The sequence below is a fragment of the Anguilla anguilla genome, chromosome 13 (genome assembly GCF_013347855.1).
Source record: "Anguilla anguilla isolate fAngAng1 chromosome 13, fAngAng1.pri, whole genome shotgun sequence".
In the NCBI taxonomy this organism is placed as follows: domain Eukaryota; kingdom Metazoa; phylum Chordata; class Actinopteri; order Anguilliformes; family Anguillidae; genus Anguilla; species Anguilla anguilla.
This window is the reverse complement of record NC_049213.1, coordinates 32,587,871-32,607,960: the sequence shown is the minus strand read 5'-3', so window position 1 is coordinate 32,607,960 and position 20,090 is coordinate 32,587,871. Positions and strand designations below refer to the sequence as shown.

General features: G+C 43.0%; 2 protein-coding genes across 3 annotated transcripts; both read right to left on the bottom strand.

Annotated features, from left to right (window-relative positions):
- Positions 1-163: 163 nt before the first annotated feature.
- necap2 (NECAP endocytosis associated 2) lies at positions 164-8,083 on the bottom strand. Of its 2 annotated transcripts, none has more exons than XM_035388154.1 (8): positions 7,930-8,083; positions 5,785-5,885; positions 5,145-5,249; positions 4,383-4,476; positions 3,956-4,064; positions 3,710-3,860; positions 3,299-3,383; positions 164-2,592 (listed from the first exon to the last, which is right to left on the bottom strand). In XM_035388154.1, exons 1-8 carry the CDS (start codon positions 8,022-8,024, stop codon positions 2,550-2,552), a joined length of 783 nt encoding a protein of 260 aa, XP_035244045.1. In that variant the 5' UTR covers positions 8,025-8,083; the 3' UTR covers positions 164-2,549. The 2 variants fall into 2 exon arrangements, with proteins under 2 accessions (XP_035244045.1, XP_035244046.1); XM_035388155.1 differs by having other exon boundaries at positions 4,383-4,464.
- A 586-nt stretch (positions 8,084-8,669) lies between these two features.
- LOC118211193 (SUZ domain-containing protein 1-like) lies at positions 8,670-18,186 on the bottom strand. The gene is made up of 4 exons (XM_035388157.1): positions 18,030-18,186; positions 13,061-13,110; positions 12,692-12,961; positions 8,670-11,562 (listed from the first exon to the last, which is right to left on the bottom strand). The coding sequence occupies exons 1-4, from the start codon at positions 18,078-18,080 to the stop codon at positions 11,451-11,453; spliced, it is 483 nt and encodes a 160-aa protein (XP_035244048.1). The 5' UTR covers positions 18,081-18,186; the 3' UTR covers positions 8,670-11,450.
- Positions 18,187-20,090: the final 1,904 nt, after the last annotated feature.

The window sequence follows — 20,090 nt, the reverse complement described above, 5'->3', positions numbered from 1 at the left end:
CTCCGAACACCAAGGGCCCGCAAAGACAATGTCAGACTCAATGCCCTGGGAGGAACTCTGCTGCAGTAATGCATCTACTGATCACTCCCACTGAAATGGACCGATATCCAGGAAGCAACCTGGACACAGAACAAAGAAAGCAGGTAACATGCAGGTTCTGGACTGAGTTCACACTAATCTCTTTATTAGCAGTGACAAGACTCCTCTCTCGAGGGGCACCTTCACAAAATATACTCTGTATAAACACAGCTCAATCGAGATGCAGTTCAACTGTTGGGAACACTTGACTCAAGTGCTGAAGTATTTTTTGCTTGTTTGTACATGTTTTATTATTTTAATTAAAAGTAAATGTATCCCACTTCAGTCACTGAACCCAAGCCCCCGCCCCCTCAAAAAAAACAAACAAAAACAAAAAAAAAACACACAAAGATGAACAAATAATGTAGTTATAAACCAAAAAGATGAAAAAAAAAATATTTTTTTTACTTTTTTGAGACAAGAAATTAATACTCAATTGACATCAGTTGCCTGCCCCACCCAGAAACATTACCAAAGAAAGCAAAGGCACCACTATGATTGTCAGAAGAAATGTATTTACAATTAAGCATTGCTTTACATTTATACAAGTGCTGTTACATCAAAAAAGGCACTTGGGAGGGATCTTTCAAACACCACAACACCCACCAAAACTATTCGGACCCCTCTGTAAGGCACAATAAGAGGTTAAGATCAATCAACATAATAAAGAGATTAACATCAACACACATGTTCAAAACAGGCTGGTCAGGTGTGTTCTATAACAAACAAACAAAAAAAAGGCAAAAATAGTCCTTTGGGCTAATTTACTCTAGACAGACAGATGGACAGGAAGACAACAAATCATGTGACTGGCTTCATCAAATGACTGATACCCTGGCTCCTTGGAGGTTCACCCAGCCAAAGAGCCAGCTAATTTTAGTGATGAGCCCCTATAGGCTGGCAATGGAACTGTGATCCTGCCAGTGTCACACACTACAAGCAGGGCTGCAGGGCTGCAGAGCAATGCATCGCTGGGCATAACCCCTCCCAACGGGGGAGGGCATTCCCCTGTCCTCGTACAATAAGCGACATCTCTAGCCAATCAGGTCCCTCAATCCCCCTGTGCAATAACCGCCCCACCATAGAGAGACAGGGTAGCTGACTGCACACATTTTTTTCTTTTGCGACTTCACGTACAGCCTCCCAAACTTACAGAGTGATACTGCAGCTATACGGGACAGTCCAGATTTATGATTCTAAAATGGGAATACAGGAAAAAATGAAGATAAAGCAGCTCCAAAAAACAACAAAGAAAGTATGACATGAACTGGTGCCCCAGACACAAGCAATAGCTCAGATATTAAACCAATAAGAACAGGATCTACAGTTCAAACTTCATCAGATGTTCAAAAGGTCTTTTCCTTGATGGACAAGTGAAGGAAAAAGACCTGATCTGTAGAGGTCAGCCCGTTCGGTCACATGTAGAGTGGTCTGCATGTCTGTCTGTCAACAGTAAGAGCGGACTGGAACATCCTCCCTCACTGTCCTTCTCATGCACACTCCCTGTACTAAAAACTAGCAAATAAAAATGGGAAATATTGGGGGATGGGGATGGTTTCCCCCCCCCCCCCCGCCTATCTCTTGAAGGTGAGGAAAACACAGCTAAACACACTGACTACAATGATTACAACTACAGAAAATATCTCATTATCAAAAGTCGCTGGAGACGTGCAACGTTTCAGGGTCACGTGGGATGGGTGACATCACGCTCCAGAAAAGAGGGCCGAGAGGAAGAGTAAAGCAAACAGAGGGGATACAGTGAGCGCCCCCCCCAAAAAAAAGACAAGGACTCAGAAACACTGAACAAAAAAATCCAGAGAGAGCGCTTACCCCACCCAGCAGTGTGCGGTAACACGGAATGCATTTGTAACTGTCTTCAGACAGTACTGACAGGGTCTACGACCCATCTATGAAACATGAGACACACATATGAGATGTAACTCCTTCCCACCTCCGGTTACTCCTTCCAAGGGACTTGTGGAAAAGGGGGGTGGGGGGGAAACGCGATTCAGCTTTGAGGTTTGGGAACTACGGAAACCTGCCTCTATCCCTGCGATTCAAGGGAGAATCCCCAATACGTGATCAATTACAACATGAAAGGTTTGATGAAGTCAACTCTGATTGCATAGAGAGAAAATACATATCCATATATAGTAAAATACAAAAACAGCCTAAATTTTTTTAAAAATGGGCGCTGGTGATTTTTCTTAGTGTGTGCATGAGTCTCCATGTCTGACTGTATGTTTGGACGTGTATGAAGGTGTAAGTCTAATGAAGTGTGTGTACCTCTGTGTGTGTTTATGTGTAGCTCCACCAGACAGTCCACTTGTCGGGGTTTAGGAAAACTCTTTTGCACAGTGCAAAGAATTTCTGTCTCTTTCCATTGCACCGTCAATCCAGGGAATGCAGAGAGGTGGATGTGTGTGTGTGTGTGTGTGCGCGTGCATGTGTGTGTGTAACCCATCTCACAGTTAAAACTGCACCCATCCTGTACTGGCAGTTTCCTTGCTGGAGCTGAAAATGGAGAGACATGAGGTAATGGGCATGAGTACAAAAACAGACAGAACTGCAGACATATATCACACCCTGGGTTTCTTCCAATTAATAATGATCAATTGAACTTTAAAAAAAGCACACACATTTTTTAAGCAAGCATTGGGCAAGACCCATGTAAGCAATCCTAACAAAAAATTATTGATCTCACGTTCTTCAGAATGAGGATGAAAATTGAGGAGTGACACTCCATCCCTCATTGGACTCCGCCTCTTTAAAACCGGGACTGATTTTCAGAAGGAAAAATCAGAGATGCCTTTTAAATCACTCTGTATATTCACTCTTGATTGATGTTCACGCTTCTCTCGTGAGTAAAAAGGGGCAGGGCCGAAAAGAATGGGTGTACAATCATTTGATTGGTCTACGAGCGATAAAAAGGGGCGGAGCCGGAAAGAATGGGTGTAAATTCATTTGATTGGTCTACGAGCGAGCCAGGCGTGGGCGCGTGTTCAGACCTGCCCGTACTGTCTGTGTGTGTTGGCCCACAGCCCGTGGGCTCCACTCATTAAACTGTCAATGAGGAACTGCTCAAGTGTACCATTATGCCCTTTGTAAACAATGGCAGGGCAGCAGCCATTTGCAAGTACATTTACTGGTGGTAGTGACATATTGGGCGCTCCTTGCCCACTGCTACACATACGGAGAGAAAACCCCGCCCGTAACAAACCTGCCAGGCGCTGTGGTGAAGTCTCCCCACAAATCGAGACTGGGCTGGGCAGCGGGGGCTGGACCCCCAATATCCAGCAGAGATGCTGGAGAGAAAGAGAGCGAGCTGTCAGTCAAGCATTCCAACTCTGCAGCTCCTGCCACCGTTCTTACGCCAACCCCACTAGTCTCGCCACGTGCACATACAGCAATAATCAAACCATTTTAAGGTGTAAGATCACAGATAAGAGATTAGAATGTGCTGAACTGAATGCTCTAATGCTGATGTAAGAATCACTACTGGTAATTGAAAGCAATGGAGTTCTAGAACACTGACTTAGAATTCTGAAGTAACATTCGAAAAATCTACTCTTAAAAGGGTTAACTGTACAATATACACAAAGGGGAAAGGTAACTAATGAAGTAGAGTTACCTGCGTTCGGCTGTGTGGGTGGTACAGGCTGATGTGCCACAGGAGGGGGTACTACGCCACCACCCTTTGCCCCGGGTGGAGGAGGCAGAAGTCCGCTGCTCGCTGGTCGAGACTTAGCCCCAGCTGCGGGTGTCTCTTTCTTCTTTATGTTCTGAAAGGAAAGGTGGGACTGGCCTTAAATGAACATGTCCTCTTGTTAGCTTGGCCCATCACAATCACTACATCCAAGCCCTTTCCACCACTCACCCCAATGTTGATCTTTATGGTCTGCCCTTCTTTGAAGCCCAGGTCCAACTTAGGAGCTGCGCTCTGACTGGCCTCCTGTTTGGCCAGCTCACCTTCCTGCCGGACCCATCTACGACAAGGAGAGGTGGTATTAGTGGGTCAGAAAGAGGACCGATTAAGAAGCACTCTCCAGAAGCATGCGGACCAAAAAAGTAATAACAAATTCAACAGCTCCCTCTGATGGCAGATCTTAGAACTGCGACTCGGTGACCAATTTCCTGACTAATTCTGAAACCTGATACCAGGAGGAACCAGGAGAAGAATAACACCCATGTTCTTAACTCTACTTCAGACTGTTTTCCCCCCCCTCCCCAGCACCACCGCCGCGTTCTGTGTGGGGATTTCCACTCGCTTTCACTTCCCTTTCAGACCAGAGCAGCTCACTCACTTGAAGTGGTCCTGCAGAGCGACGTTGAAGTCGAAGGAGTCGCCGCGGTCAGCGAACCCGAGGCCGATGAACGCGTGTCGCCCTTGTTCGCGTCCAGGAGAGGGAAACGCACACAACGCGAAGAAAACAAACAACGACACGGAACAGGAAATGCAGAAGTGAACACAAAGGTCTATGCTGAAGACAGGCAAGCACGCAGAGGCACATACACACAAAGGGTATATGCCGAATGGGTTTGCACCTACAAGCATACCCTGACCTTAGCCCTGAAAGTTTTCAGTAAGGTATTTAGCGCTGGTTGATACAATACATTGTTTCATAGTTTTGTAGGCGTTACCTGCTGTTCATCATGTCAAACTGCCACACCCTGGGCAATCACTTTTTTTGTTAGATTTTAAATTGGATAAAAAGAAAAAAAATTAGCAATTCTAAATCCTCCTGTAGTGGACACTATAGGAACTTTTCGCTTTCAGGATACGAAAACTAATTTAAAATCTCTGCTGAATAAAATAAGATTAACATAAAATTAACAAGATTAACATCATTTTCTTTGTGCCTTTTCCTAAGCACAACTATTCATAAAATTATGATTTTAATTACACAGGGACTTTAAGATAATACATTTGTAGTTGTAACACTTATAATAGACTCAAGGGCCATGATATACAGATACTATGACACTAAAAAAAATCACAGGCCTTACGGATTAATCACAGATTACCAGGCCTTAAGTGTGGGTCTCCCAGCACACACAAACCCTACCATTTCCGTCCTCTATCCGGACCACAAAGTATCTGCTGGAGTCTGTGACGGACTCCACCACGGACCCTGGGTACTGCTCCACTGGGGCCTGGGCGAACAGTTCTCCTGAGAAGCAGACGGCACAGTTCAGTGATGCGAAGCAGCTTTAGCTACTAGGACCAGGCTAACGCGCCACTGACAGCAGGAACTGCACCACTCAGTGCACTGAGCTATGAAGACCAACAACACATTCACAAAAGCACACATGCGTATGCCGACGAAAACACATTCATTTTCACATTCGAAACAGCAGAACATTTTTGGTTTTGTATGCTTTCAGAATAAGCACCATTTCTAAGGAGGTTAACCTCAAAGCATACCTGTATAGTGATCCCTATGAATATATCCCCATTATATTTCTTGCCCAGCTGCATAAGTTTCGGTACATGTGATGGTAGGTCATGCAGAATGTTTTTCAATATGGCAGCAGTATAGCATAAGTCATTAAAACAGACTGGGGACTGTTTTACTGCAAGGCAAACGCTTAATTCTTTTCAGTTAGAGGAACGGTGCCTCTCGATGTGCATGCGCTTCCGGTGGGGTACGGCTGCAGCGATGAGCAGTGAGCGTGCCCGTCACTGAGGACAGGCGGGACGCTGACCTGAGATCTTGTCCTCCAGCTTGATGTAGGCGATCTTGCCCTTGGCGGTGATCCTCAGCCTGCCACTCCAGGCCGGTTCATCCAGCTTCCAGTCCGCAGCCCTGCATGACACAGGCCACCACAAATGAGGACATGGCACCCATATGAATACATTACATTTTATTTGGCACAGGCTTTTATCCAAAGTGACATACAATAACCCCCCTGACAACTGTCACCATACATTTATAAACATCTGCACAGATAGAAAGATATGTAAGGGCACAGAGTGGGGCATCCAGCCAAGGACCAGGTTCTTAGTGCAGCCATGTCCCTAGGGTCCACAGAATCTTAGGACCATGCAACTGATTATACCATCGCTCTAGGATGGGGGTTTAGGTCAGCAAGGTAGCAGTTCATAATGCAGTTTTCTTGTTGATAGGACAGACTCTTTCAGGCTTCCTGCAGCAGCAGTGTCAGATGATCAGCCCTTTGGCATAATGACCATGTAGCACAACTGACTGAGAGAGGATTCCAGAGTGCCTGCTGAATTCTGAATTGAAAAAAAGACTGTAGAGGTGGGATGAGCTTTTAAAAATGATCAGGATCCCAAATCGGTAGTTAAAGAAAGAGGTGAGGGTTGTTTATTCTAAAATAAAATAAAAAAAGGAAATGCAATATTTTAAAACATGGGGAAACACGGCTTTAGAACAATGCTGTGTCAGGAAATTTACACAGCTCACAAAAAATATGAAAGTCTTAGGTAAAATTATGCGCCATGCTGTCGAACTGTAACGACAACTGTGTAAGCCTAGAGCCGCAGAATTCATTTCCTGCAAAGCGCATGTTTGCGTCCAGTCAGCTGAGTGACTGTGCAGAGCGGTGTCGGGTGAGACCCCCACGACCTCCCATTCCGCCGTGCACGGAAGGCGTAAAAGTCAAAATGTCAGAGGCACTATGAGAGGGCACTGAAATGTGAGAAATGGTTAAACTTAATACAGTGTATGTTAATGCAAGCAGGTGCTGTTCACGTATTAGTTTAAAAAAAAAATAAAACAGGTTTCCTCGGAATTGGTCAACCTATTAATTTTCCAAACTAGGCCCACTTTCCTTTAATTTTCAATTGAAACTACGTCAGATCGCTCAACCCTGCCCATCAGTTAAAATTCCAGACCATGGCGGGTAGGGGGCCGACTGTAGTGGAAGCATTGCGACTATCCGTGTCTAGAACTGATACAGAACCAATCTGTTAATTAGTTGAGTTAGCCACCTTAACGATACCTAAAGAACCACCAGAGCAGAGAACGGCAAGTTATGCAGTCATTAGCGAGACGGTCCTCTGCACATTTTAGTCAAATAGCTAGCTTGGGTTACGTAATAAGGACGCCCAGGTATTTTTCTAACGGAACACAGCTAGATTACACAAGCATATAACACTGTGCTAGCTTTTAAAGTTAGCCTTTGCTACTAACAATACCTGTAACTACAGTTACAATCAGGAGGCTTATGTAACTCCGAAATGATGTTATTAGGAGCCACTCTTAAGTAAAATGTTAGCAAGCTACCAAGTGCCCAGGGCAGTTATGTGCAAATGACAACGCTCACTCGAGCAGACTCGCCAGTGAGGTCGGCTCAGCTGACGTTGCAAACTTAGATAGTAGCAATTTAGCTAGCAGCTAGATGGTGCCGACAATAAGCGAAATCACAATCTAGTCCGCCAACGCAATTAACATGACTTATCCTAAAACTAGATAAACCTGTTGGCTACACTAACCACACTATTTATTTCAATTTCTGTTGCTAGTCTACGATACGCAAGCAAAACTGGACACAGAGTTACAGCTCAGTACGTCGCTTACTTTAAACTATGAAGCAAACACACAAGCAAATTAAACCATATCGCCAGCAATAGATTTAGCTAACACCAACTAGCTGACAAGTAGTGACACCAAATCAAAGTTAACGTAGCTAACATTAAGATTCAAACCCTACAATGTCAGTTTCAGCTTAAGAAGTTTTTCGAACTCGCCAGCTGACCCATGCAACGCTGCAGCTACTTTCAATGGATATTAGAAAACTTCCTGGATTCAGCGCCAGTGTTTCTCGTGACAAACTGTTTAGAAACTGGACCACCGAAAACGGCACAAACTCTGTCCCAACTCTCACCTATATCCACGGTTCGTCGCCCGGGGAGGGATCCGGTAGACATGGACCTCTGGTTTAACACAGATAACAGATTCGTAGCCACTGTCTTCTGCCATTTTTTTGCATGTACTTAGAATTTCCAAACTTCAGGAAAAGTAGAAGAGGAAGAGTAAACGAATGCCCACGAACGCAAGTTGAATACAGTGCCTCCTGGTGGTAGGATGATGATATGGTACGATATGGTATGATGATATGATGATAGGTGGTAGCCTAGATACAGCAACAGACTTGTTTGGTATGGCTTTACACTTTTAAGCCATGCCTTGCTTAATTAAAGGCTACTAATGCTCCGTTTATGCTCACACATATCATATCCGTTAACTTGCACCACATGGTGTTATGGCTATATATGCAATGAAGAATCAATGTCTTGTTCACATCCCACTAATGCATTCATATTTTGTCGTATTCTAAAAGGCAAAGGTTGCCTTTAGAAAAAGGTTAACCATTTTATGACAGAGTATAGATTGATGGGCAAAATAAACGTGGCCCAGACTCCTAATCACTGAAAGTGTTCAAATGCAAGTTAAATTAAAAAAATAATAATAAAAAAATCCAAGTTAAAGCATGTTTTCAACAGCACAAATTGTTTATGCAATTGGCTGTAACAACTTTTCTAAGGCCATGTGTCATATGGAGCAAATGCATTTGGATTAACAGAGTTGTGTAGGTTTCTCAGAATACACTGTACAACAACACCATCCTGAAATGTTTTTTTTATTTGCTATTACAAATGCCTACCCAAGTTCAGTTTTTTTTTTTTTTTTTTTACATACAAATAAGAGCTAGAACACAGAGAAACAGTGACATCAGAGTGACGTATTGAAGACAGAGAGGGGCACACGGCAAGATGGTCGGCTCCTAACCAGTCACACAGAAAACACCTGACTGACAGAAAAAAACAAAGACATGGATGGACACATATCAGACAAAGACAAATGCACTTACAGATCAACCTGACAAGGAAACGCGAGGGGCACAGGAAGGCAAAGCCACTTGTTCAAACACAGATATTTAAATGGTGTTTGCACAGCCGTCTTTGCAGGTTTCAGATACTCGCTATGTTTTTGGTGACCAATGTCAACTCCAAGAGGAAAAAAAAAATGCACAAAAGGTTAGAAAGGGGACTTCATGACATTTGTATGGCACTTTTAAATACATGTAATTATTCCCATCTGCCTGCATTGGGGTCCCTCAATATAACCCCCCCCCCCCCCCCCCCCCCCCCCCCCCCGACATCCCACATAACAATTAAAGCCCAGTTCAATCTCATGTTTTACATTAGCTGGTAAGTAGGTGATGGACAAATACAATCAACATATACATACATACATACACATATGCCATTTTATACAGTAGAAAAAATAAAATATTCTAAACCAACCAAAAATATACATACACATTGTTTGTCATTTTTCTTTTTCATTTTTTTTTCTCCTCAATCTTTTATTAAAGGGCACGTTTTTAAAGTATTTACAAGGCCATTTGTTATCATACAGAATAAAAATCAGGGCTTCTTCCCCTTCCTGTTCTCAGGCTGTCTGTGATGGTGTCTTGTGTTAAAGGGGCTCTGTCACGTTGCCTGAGGACCCATCGATGTCCTGTAGGGCTAAATGAGTGGAGTAGATGGGCGACAGAGAGTGGGGGGGGGAAGGGCTAGGGTCGGAGAGGCTACCTCGAGATTTAGCGTGCCATTCCTAATCACAGCACACCTGTGTATGAATCTGAGGTGCTTCACCAATTTTTGGATGAACTCCAAACAAAATCAGTGTATACCTTTTTTTTGGCTGGACCGCAACAGCGGTCAAACGCAAATGTCTGTGACTGAGTGACGAAGTTACACCTTTGGTCAGCCGAGTTATGAAGTTACGCCATTGGTCGGCCAAATCATGTGTATTAGGTCCAGTCACATACTAGGTTTTAACCTGGTCTTGTTATTAGAGTTAAGGCCTTTTAAGTCCGTAATGCACTAATTTCAGCATGAGCGCATGCATGCACAATCTCAAGCAGCCAACATAAGCCACCCCTTTTTTTTCTCTCTCCCCCCCCCCTGCCCCCCAATCGCCAAATGAGGGATATAACGGTGAAATTTTCTGGGCCTGAAACGCTGGACAAATCAGCTTTCTGCATTTTCAGCACTTTGGCTTCACCCTTATCTCACGCATTACTGTTGCGGTATTACAGTATAAAGCTCAACATTCATTTTTCTTTCCACCGACCCAGCTCATTCCCTTTCACACTTGCTGGCTAAGTCCTTACTCTCCTTAAACCAGCGTAAGCCACCTCCCAAGTTCATACTTGTGTTGAAGACACTGGAACAGATGGGTTATGCACTCTAGTGAGGGAAAAAAACTCAACAAAGAAGAAAATTTCTGACACAAATACTACCGCTGCTATACATCTCTTAATACTTCCTTTCACTCCACGCTCATTTGTGGAGACTTGTGCGCTGTTCACATATTCCTCTGATGCATTTCCATCTGTTATTACCAGCTGCACGCTGCAGACATATTTACAACACTTTTTTTGGCCTTCTTAAAAATCTCTTTTCCCTTTTCAAGATCTTTGATTTCCTATTGTTGTTCTAATGAAAACGCTACTTCCGTAATCACTACCTCAAAAAAGATGATTTAAAACGGACTTCTCTCCCTTACTGGAGTCCATTTTTTAAATCATTTGTTGTCTTTTTTTTTCAATATTTTGTTTTTAAATAGAAACGACAGGTAAAAGGATAGCTAAATTTAAAAAAAGCAAATGTAACAGCAAACAAGAGTAGTACTTTTATACTTTCATCTCTTCCAGCGCATCCACCCCACCCCCCAGTTAAAAAACAATGGTAATGAGTCATCAAGGTATGAACTAAAAATACAAATCAAACGGGCAATATAAACAGTACACAGAGAGGTGGACAGTGGAGGGGAAGGGATGATCTTCAGCGATGATTTCGGTATTATTGCTGGGAGACACTGGTGGCAGCTGACCGCCATTTTTCCTGCTCCATTTTACACAGCCTTGTCTTTTGCCTTCCTTATCTCAAAGAGGTGGCCTCGACCGGGGTCCTGATCAGCAGTCGGGAGGGGGAAGGGAGGGGTGGGGTGGGGTCGGGGGTACTTTTGGGCCAATCTGGGGGGATATCACAGTGAACACAGTCCTGCGGAGGCAATGTCCTCGTCACAGTGTCGACCCGGGAGAAAGGTTTTGGCCCTGGGGCCCCCATCCCTCTGTTCCCTGACTCTCCTACACAACAGCAGGGCCAGATATGCGCTGGGGCGGGGCAGAGAGAGAGGAATATTCACTTGATTTCTCATACTTGATCCTTCCTTCTAATTTTACCAATGCAAGCCTTTTCTTTTTTGTTTTAGATTTCTTTAAAAATTATTTCAGCACCCCCCTGATAGCAACCCCCGACCCCCGATCCCTCCTCTCCTCCTCCCTCACCCCGTCCCCAGGGCAGATTGATATGGTGTATTCCTCCCTCCCTCCTATCTGCGCTGGCGAAAGCCTTGTGTGCCATCTGGTCCAACTGGCTGGCGGATCGCCTGACTGTTCGACCTTAAGTCCTCCGAAGGCTGGGGGGCGCTCACGCGCACTGATCTATGGTGACAGAAGAGACACATAACTATGTGATTAAAACTGGGAGACTGTGTGGCCAGCAGCCCACCGCAGGGAGTGTTGCACATGTCTTTTTTTACCTGTCTGTGTTGGGTGTGTCCTGTAGTGTTAGGTATTTTACCTGTCTGTGCTGTAGTGTGAGGTATTTTACCTGTCTGTGCTGTAATGAGATGTATTTTACCTGTCTGTGTTGTAGTGTGGGGTATTTTATCTGTCTGTGCTGTAGTGAGAGGTATTTTACCTGTCTTTGCTGTAGTGAGAAGTATTTTACCTGTCTGTGTTGTAGTGAGAGGTATTTTACCTGTCTGTGTTGTAGTGTGAGGTATTTTACCTGTCTGTGCTGTAGTGTGAGGTATTTTACCTGTCTTTGCTGTAGTGAGAGGTATTTTACCTGTCTGTACTGTAGTGTGAGTTATTTTACCTGTCTTTGCTGTAGTGAGAGGTATTTTACCTGTCTGTGGTGTAGTGAGAGGTATTTTACCTGTCTGTGCCGTAGTGAGAGGTATTTTACCTGTCTGTGCCGTAGTGAGAGGTATTTTACCTGTCTGTGGTGTAGTGAGAGGTATTTCACCTGTCTGTGTTGTAGTGCAAGGTATTTCACCTGTCTGTGCTGTAGTGTGAGGTATTTTACCTGTCTTTGCTGTAGTGAGAGGTATTTTACCTGTCTGTGGGGTAGTGTGAGGTATTTTACCTGTCTGTGGGGTAGTGAGAGGTATTTTACCTGTCTGTGTTGTAGTGTGAGGTATTTTACCTGTCTGTGGGGTAGTGAGAGGTATTTTACCTGTCTGTGGTGTAGTGAGAGGTATTTTACCTGTCTGTGTTGTAGTGTGAGGTATTTTACCTGTCTGTGCCGTAGTGAGAGGTATTTTACCTGTCTGTGCTGTAGTGAGAGGTATTTTACCTGTCTGTGCTGTAGTGAGAGGTATTTTACCTGTCTGTGCTGTAGTGTGAGGTATTTTACCTGTCTTTGCTGTAGTGAGAGGTATTTTACCTGTCTGTGTTGTAGTGTGAGGTATTTTACCTGTCTGTGCTGTAGTGTGAGGTATTTTACCTGTCTGTGGTGTAGTGAGAGGTATTTTACCTGTCTGTGTTGTAGTGTGAGGTATTTTACCTGTCGGTGTTGGGTCGGTCCTGAGGGGAGTCATCTGGGCTGGCACTGCCCAGGATCCGCCTCCTGGCCTCGGCGTACTCCGCCTCCCGCTGGGCCAGGGACTTCACCTGCGGGACGGCCCGTGTGGAGGCAGCGGGCGACCCCAGGGACCCGTTGCTGGAGGGCCGCTTCAGTATGCGAATCTGGGGAGGGGGCGCTGCAGGGAGGGAGTCGTCCTGGATCACGATGGCAGTCTTCATGGGGGAGCGTCCAGAGCCAGCATTGCCTCTCCTGCAGGACAGAGGGACGTAAGGCCAAGGTGAGGTGAGGGGTGGGGAGCACCCAAAACAGCTCTTTAACACCATTCACTCTAAAGCAGGCTGCACTCACTTCTCTTTCTGACTGATCCGCAGTTTTGCTTCCAGTCTTCTCTCGATTTCCTGGAGGAAATAATATTTAAAAAAGCACAGTAAATATGCAGCACAAGACACTGTATCCAAAGTTGCCCACTGAAATTACACATGCAAGTGCAAGGAGAAAATATACGCTTCAGAAACATGGAGGAAAAGCAGTAGGAGACAGAAGAGTGTAGTTTAATAGGTAAGGAGCTGGTCTTGTAACCTAAAGGTCACAGGTTCGATTCCCAGGTCGGACACTGTCGTAGTACCCTTGAGCAAGGTGCTTAACCTGCATTGCATAAGTACATATACAGCTGTATAAATGGATGCAACGTAAATGCTAAATACCTGTAATGTAATGTAGAAGAAGAGTAAGATCAGTGGATAGAAGGGGGTGGGATGAGTAAAGTTTACCATTTTACCAAACAACAGCAGCAAAAGTACTCAAGGGTCTGACACAGGTGAGAGTGTAAAAGGAGGAGATAATTACATAGCCTCTTCATGTAAAACAGAGCCAAGTGTGTAAACAACATCAAATGTACTGTATGCTAATTGATCCCAGCCGATTTCGTAATTACTAGGTTTGGGTTTCCACATGCCTCCTGGGGACACGCAAACTCGGTGCCCTTCCAGAATTAAAGCCCATTTATGGGCTTTTTTAACAGATTCTGAGCTTGTGTCCCAGATTGCCCTATTCTATTTTTACACCAGGATTCTGTCTCCCCTTCCCCCCTACCCAAATCCACCCACACAGAGAGGGGAGGGCCCTGCATGTGCTGCAGTTTAGATCTGAAGATTCTATTATTGTTTTAAAATGTATTGCAGAAAGTGAGTTTTTTCTCTCTCTAGTGAACATTGATTGACAGATCTTGGCAGAAACCATGGAAGTGCAAGAAAATGGAAGCGCAGTTCATACGCTTAATTGTCCGTCAGTTTTTCAAGAGTGTTTTGAGGCCTTCTAGTTTGGAGTTCGTATGGTTTTGTAGTTATTTATACATATGGTAACCTAATTCTGCTTTAAAGCAGAATTAGGTTACCATATGTATAAATATACCTCCTGAATGTAGCATGCAAACACAAAATTAGTTATGGAGTTTCAATTCAATATTAGATGATTTTTCATTAAGATGTATCTCAATGTACAATAGATATATTTAACAACTATAGATTCATAGTTTCATTTTATTTCACCAAGCAGTAGTTTGCAATTACTCACACTTTAAAATAAACAGTTATTTCAAAGCTATGGATCGTGGCAATTCTGTTGGCCTACTGGTTCTTTATTATAATTTAGGACAAAAATATAATTGAGGTGTAGGTTGCTCAACAAACAGCAATACAGCATAAACTATTTAAAACTAAACCAAATTCCCAAGTAGATATAGCCCTTGTTCGTTTGTTCGAAGGCAGTCTGTTTGGAATGCTATTCCCATACATGCCTAACACCACATAATGAACAAATTACCTCACATAAGTGCCTCACTTTTATTGTAAGTTAGGATGGGACAATGTTTTTTTACACTGACTGCATTTTATGGTTATATTACCGCTGGATTTCCAACAAAATAGCAAATAGCAAAAACATTATATAATATTGATTTTTCGTTTTCCTCAAATGACATTTTCTTACCCAATAAGTACCAGCACACTCTGAGGATCAACAGATGTGCTGCGTAAGTCTACATGCAGGGTTACGCTAATGTTTGGGGGGGGGGGAAGCCCAAGCCATATCCAACCGCAGCAAGATAAGAGAGCACATCACCACTGTTTAGAATACATGTACAGGCATTGCTGTCTCCATATAACAGGGTAGCCAGTGTACATAAATAGATATTGAATAGTTCTGAAATCACAGGTCACAAATTTACAGTATTTTTATATTTTCCGGAGCTTGTCGTTCTTCGCAGTTGTTAATGAAATATATTTGAATGCTCAGTCAGGTAGTTTTGTTCTTGTTTGAACAACCTGGTTTAATGTTCAATCGAGCAGTCCACAAGGCCTTGCACTTGCTGTCCTGCACTTGCGAGTCCGCACTTGCTGTCTCTACAGCACACGTTCCCCCTCTAGATCAGTACTGTGCTCCAATCCCTGATCTTTACACTTGTTTTTGTGCTGTAAGTCACTCCGGAGAAGAGCGAAGACAAGAAGTCTAAATGCAAGACAAGAACAGGAAGGAAGAATTCTGAAAACATGTAACTATCCAATAAATAAACATAATGATTAGCAAGGCTTTGGCTATCCATGGTTACTAGCACTGAGGTAGTGGACCACCTGGCCTACGTGATAATCTACTGTGTAAAAGTAGCTGCATGAATATATTAATGACATGCATAGACACAAAAGGAGAACTGTGCTTTCATGACATGATACTTGTATTTTTTTTTAAGTTTTGGTTTCAGACCCCCTGTGTCCTTCACATTTTGTCATCTGAAACTGGAACAATGACATTCCAGGAACATGTAAGGGGAACATTTGTATCAAATTTCAATAATAATCCATGCAGAGGTTGGCACGTTAGGGACTTGAAATAGAACAAGACCAGGTCAAAACCTAGTATATGGCTGGACTGGCCGACCAATGGTGTAACTTCATAGCTCGGCTGACCAATGGTGTAACATCACTCAGTCACAGACATTCGCGTTGATAGGGCTGGCCCCGCTACTGTGGTCCAGCCAAAAATCTATCGAAAGCTTTTATGACCACGCCAAACACAGAGGCCTGTAAGTCAATATAGTTTTTGGAGGATGGTCACAGCAACTGCCTTTCTTTTAATTTTTTCTTTATACAAGTTTAAAAAAACAAAAAAAACAACATGCATCGGTGGTAGACTACAACGAGAAGAACCCAGTTTCTCGATCTCTTGACCTGGTTATCGACTGAGCGTCCCCTGGGGAACAGTGATCAAAACATCAACAGTTTAATCAAAACCCACACACATTTGGCCAAAGTATAAGCTAGAAATTGAAGATATCAGACACCACTGTGACCGTAGCCTTGGGTATTAGCCTGACAAGACAGCACAGATGTTGACAGTACAAAGACAGCAGTGTAGAGGTTCTTCAAAATCCATGCACACTAGGCTCTGAGATCAGAACCCACTTATGTAACTCAGGCTAGTAATGGAAGTATGAAAAGGCATTCCAAAATTTCAGCCTGTCTGAATTACACTGGTGAGTCAGACATCCGATTCAACATTTTTCAGCTGCAATTTTAGTGTAATAGTCCTTAAGAGTTTGATAAAATTATATATAATAGAACACATGTTGTAGAGTATCAGGTGCTTACATGCCACAACTTACAATAACGGTACAAACCTTAATTTCAGTTCATGGCAAGTCTGAAAATTTTACATTAATTTTATTTAGAAACAGCATGCGCCAAGCTAACAAAAGGAGCAGGAAGGCTCAATAGTCAATGATTACCTGCAACAGTTGGCAAGCTGTTTACTGATGAACCACAACACAAAGAAACTAGTGGGAGAGCTTTGGCCAAATAAAGTCAAAGCAGCAGCAAGGCACAAGAATCACTCATCACAAAAGTGAAACACGAGTAGCGCAGTGAATATGACTGTTTATCTCACCACAACACACAATGGTAGCACTATAAGCAAACAGAAATAACCAAAACTGCTGGGGATTTTGCACAGCTCGTTGTGTTATGCATGTAAAAAAAAGAGCAAGAAAGCATGGAAAATACATTACATTCTGGCACTTAGCAGATGCTCTAATTCAGACCAATTTACACACATTACCTTTTTACATTTAATCCATTATATACAGCTGGATATTTTTATTTGAGAAATTTAGGCTGAGTACCTTACTCAAGGGTACAACAGCAGCACCCCAACTGGGAATTAAAACACAATCAAATTAAGTACCTTTCCCAAGGGTACCATAGTATGGAGGAGTTGCCCATGTCAGATCTTTTTGTGAACGACAAGGTTACATGGCTACATCCACAACAACAATATCCACCACTGGTTGCCTGGCAGTCCTATCGTTTTAAGATTGTACCACAAGGTTCTCACCTCTTCTCACCTGACATCAGGGTAGTAGAAAAACTGCCTGCACCAGTTGTACCAGGTCTTCAAAGAGGCTATCGATCTTAATGCCTAGACTTATGCTCTACCTTTGTTCCTAACATTTCTTCGATCTCACACGACTGCCACACTCAGTTTTACAATTAGACTATACCATTTCATGTTATTTAAGCTGGCCGTTTTGTTGTAGTGTGAAACAGAATTAAGAAGCATTTAAACGGCCAAAATGTTAAAAGTTTTTAGGCCAAAGTTAAACAAAACGTGATGAAATCTAACAAGTGATTATGAATTATTCCGATACCTACACAGGTATGGGCAGCCAACCATTTTAATGTATCGGCTGCATAAGCGAAATTCAGTTGGCTTGACGACAGACTACAAACAGTATTGGTTCACAGTAAGAGAGTATTTGGCTACTGGATGTCACAAACATTCACTTTACGAAATAAGTTAAACCATCTAGTTAATTATTTACCACCGCGATCTTACAAGATTATCTAAGATTTGTTAGCTACCATAGCTAGTCACTCGTTCAGGTTTATTTTGCCATTCTGTCGATGGCTTCTCGGTAGCTAGCCGGCAAAACACCAGCCAGCGTTACTGCCAGTCGAACGATCTATTATTTACGCAGACAAATTAGGGAATTCTACAAGTACTAGTTAATTCTCACAACCTGCCGTACAGCAAATCACATCCCCCGTCGCTGTCTGCCCGACCGTCTCTAGTTCCACCAATTCCCAAAAATAACCCTGAAGGTACGGGACCCTTTAAGTTGTGGCCTACTTTCACAGCTCGCACCCCTGTGTACATCACGGGCCTGTCTGTCGCGCTATAGTCCTTTCTCTGTTGTTTTCAAATACTCCACCACGTTTCCAGGGCTTCAGATGAGACCTGTGGCTACCGTTTTTCCGTGTTTTCTTACCCCACTGTCCGCTGCTTCCTCCCAGCTCTCTGCAACCTCATCATCTTCCATGTTCCAGCCTCCCAGACCCAGACACACGCTCACACACACACATACACACACACACGCACACACACTCTAGCCAAGAATGGCTGTGCGCAGTCGCGCTGGTGCACACAGTAGGGGCACGTCGCAGAAGGCAGACGATGGTCCGCGGGAACGCGCAACAGTGATTCGTGATCGAACGTATGTAAAACGGAACCGATAACTAGACTGAAGAATCGATTGAACCAGTGGTTTTCTTTGTTAATTGTCCTCTCTGTTTAAACATTGAAAATGGTTACTGAAAACGAACTGCTGGACTGGGCGTCCCAAGAATTTTGTTTTGGGAGTTGAAAATTAAAATCATACTCTCTTAAATTTCATTTACTCCCATGTCTGATTTTACCCCCAGGCACATTAAAAAATTGGATATTCTTTGAAATCTATATTAGTGCCTGAATTTGGAAAATAGATTACATCAAAAGGGAACCAAAATAACCAAGTTAGGCTGGATCATGAACTTGTCTACAAGATCAGGGCAAGCAGAACCCTTTATGTTGTCAAATCATGCCATCACACCAATTAAATATGTAGTTGAACTACATTTAACCATTACCATTTTTATCATGTTGATTGTAGTGATTTTCGAAAAGTTAGAATAGAATTGCATTGCTCAAATTAATTTCAGTTGTCTTTATCATGTTGTTCCTTAACTCGTATTAATTTCTCATTGTTGACATAAGTCTGATCTATTGTTCTATTGGTTGGGACTGAAAACAGCATACACTTTAGTTAAAAACTTCCACATTCTAGAGGACACGTGCTAATTTAAAACAAGTGAACACCAACTTGTGCTGAGTTTTGTGTGTGTGTGTGTGTGTGTGTTTGTTTGTTTTAGCTTTCAGTTTTAAATCCAAAGCTCAAACACTGTAACATAGCTTTCAGTTCTCTCTCCCGGCACGTCCTTCATCAGATTTTACATTCTCCATTACATTAGAGTTACCCATGGCCTGAGGGGTCAATATTCTACCCCATAGTTTGGGAATGACTGGCCTACATGGTCCTTATGGAGGTAAGGGCCTTTGGGTGTTTCACAAGCATTAGCAGGCATGTACCTTCATTGGCTGTGTCCTGAGGTGTATTGAAAGCAGGCAGTTTTGCAGAATGAAAACAGCATCCATGTCTGAATGCTCCCAAGCATTGTTTGGCTCAAAGATGGCTGGTGGGGTGCAGTCTCTCAGTGGCCATGTCTGCCAGGGTCACCAATGCCATTAGAAAGGAGCTGAGGGGAATCAAAGCTTCCCACAGAGCAGGAAAGCGCCCCACAGCACAAATAGGATTGCAAACCAATACTAACAGAGAGCTTGGTTTAAGGACAAAGACCAAAAATGTATTTAATAATGCAGATAAATTTACTGAGCACATGAGTAGTGACTGAGATGCCTCACATGCCTGGGACAGATCAGACATATAGAGGAATGGATTGGATGGACAAGGAAGCTTAGAGAGCAGAATGTATGATCTAAAGAGGGTAAATGAAGGACAGAATACATTCTGTGTCTTGTGTCTTGGACATATAGCTATTGCCCTAAGATCACTGGACAGAGTTCAGACAGCACACAGCACAATTTAGCAGTGGCAGTCCAGGTTGGTAAGAGGACAGTGTGACAGTGGTAATCATGCTGAGTGATTAAAGAAATAAAAAGAAAAAATAAATAAATAAAGAATATATTTGCCTTGATGGAAATGCCATTGCTTTAGAAACACACATGCTTTAAAGATTAATACATTTGTATAACCAATGTACAAGTTTGGAATAGATGATATATGTAATTATGCTCTCTGGTTCTATTTTTGCAGTCATTTTAATATCTGCCAGATTGCAGCAGGTATTCCTTTTAACAACGTTTTGTACAGTGATATAAATTTTAATAATAATTTCACATAAACATGGATACAATGAGCCATTCATATAAACACGTTTTTTTCATTACGTTCTGACGTTGGCTTTAAGCAAGAACGTTCCGTGGGAAGAAGACC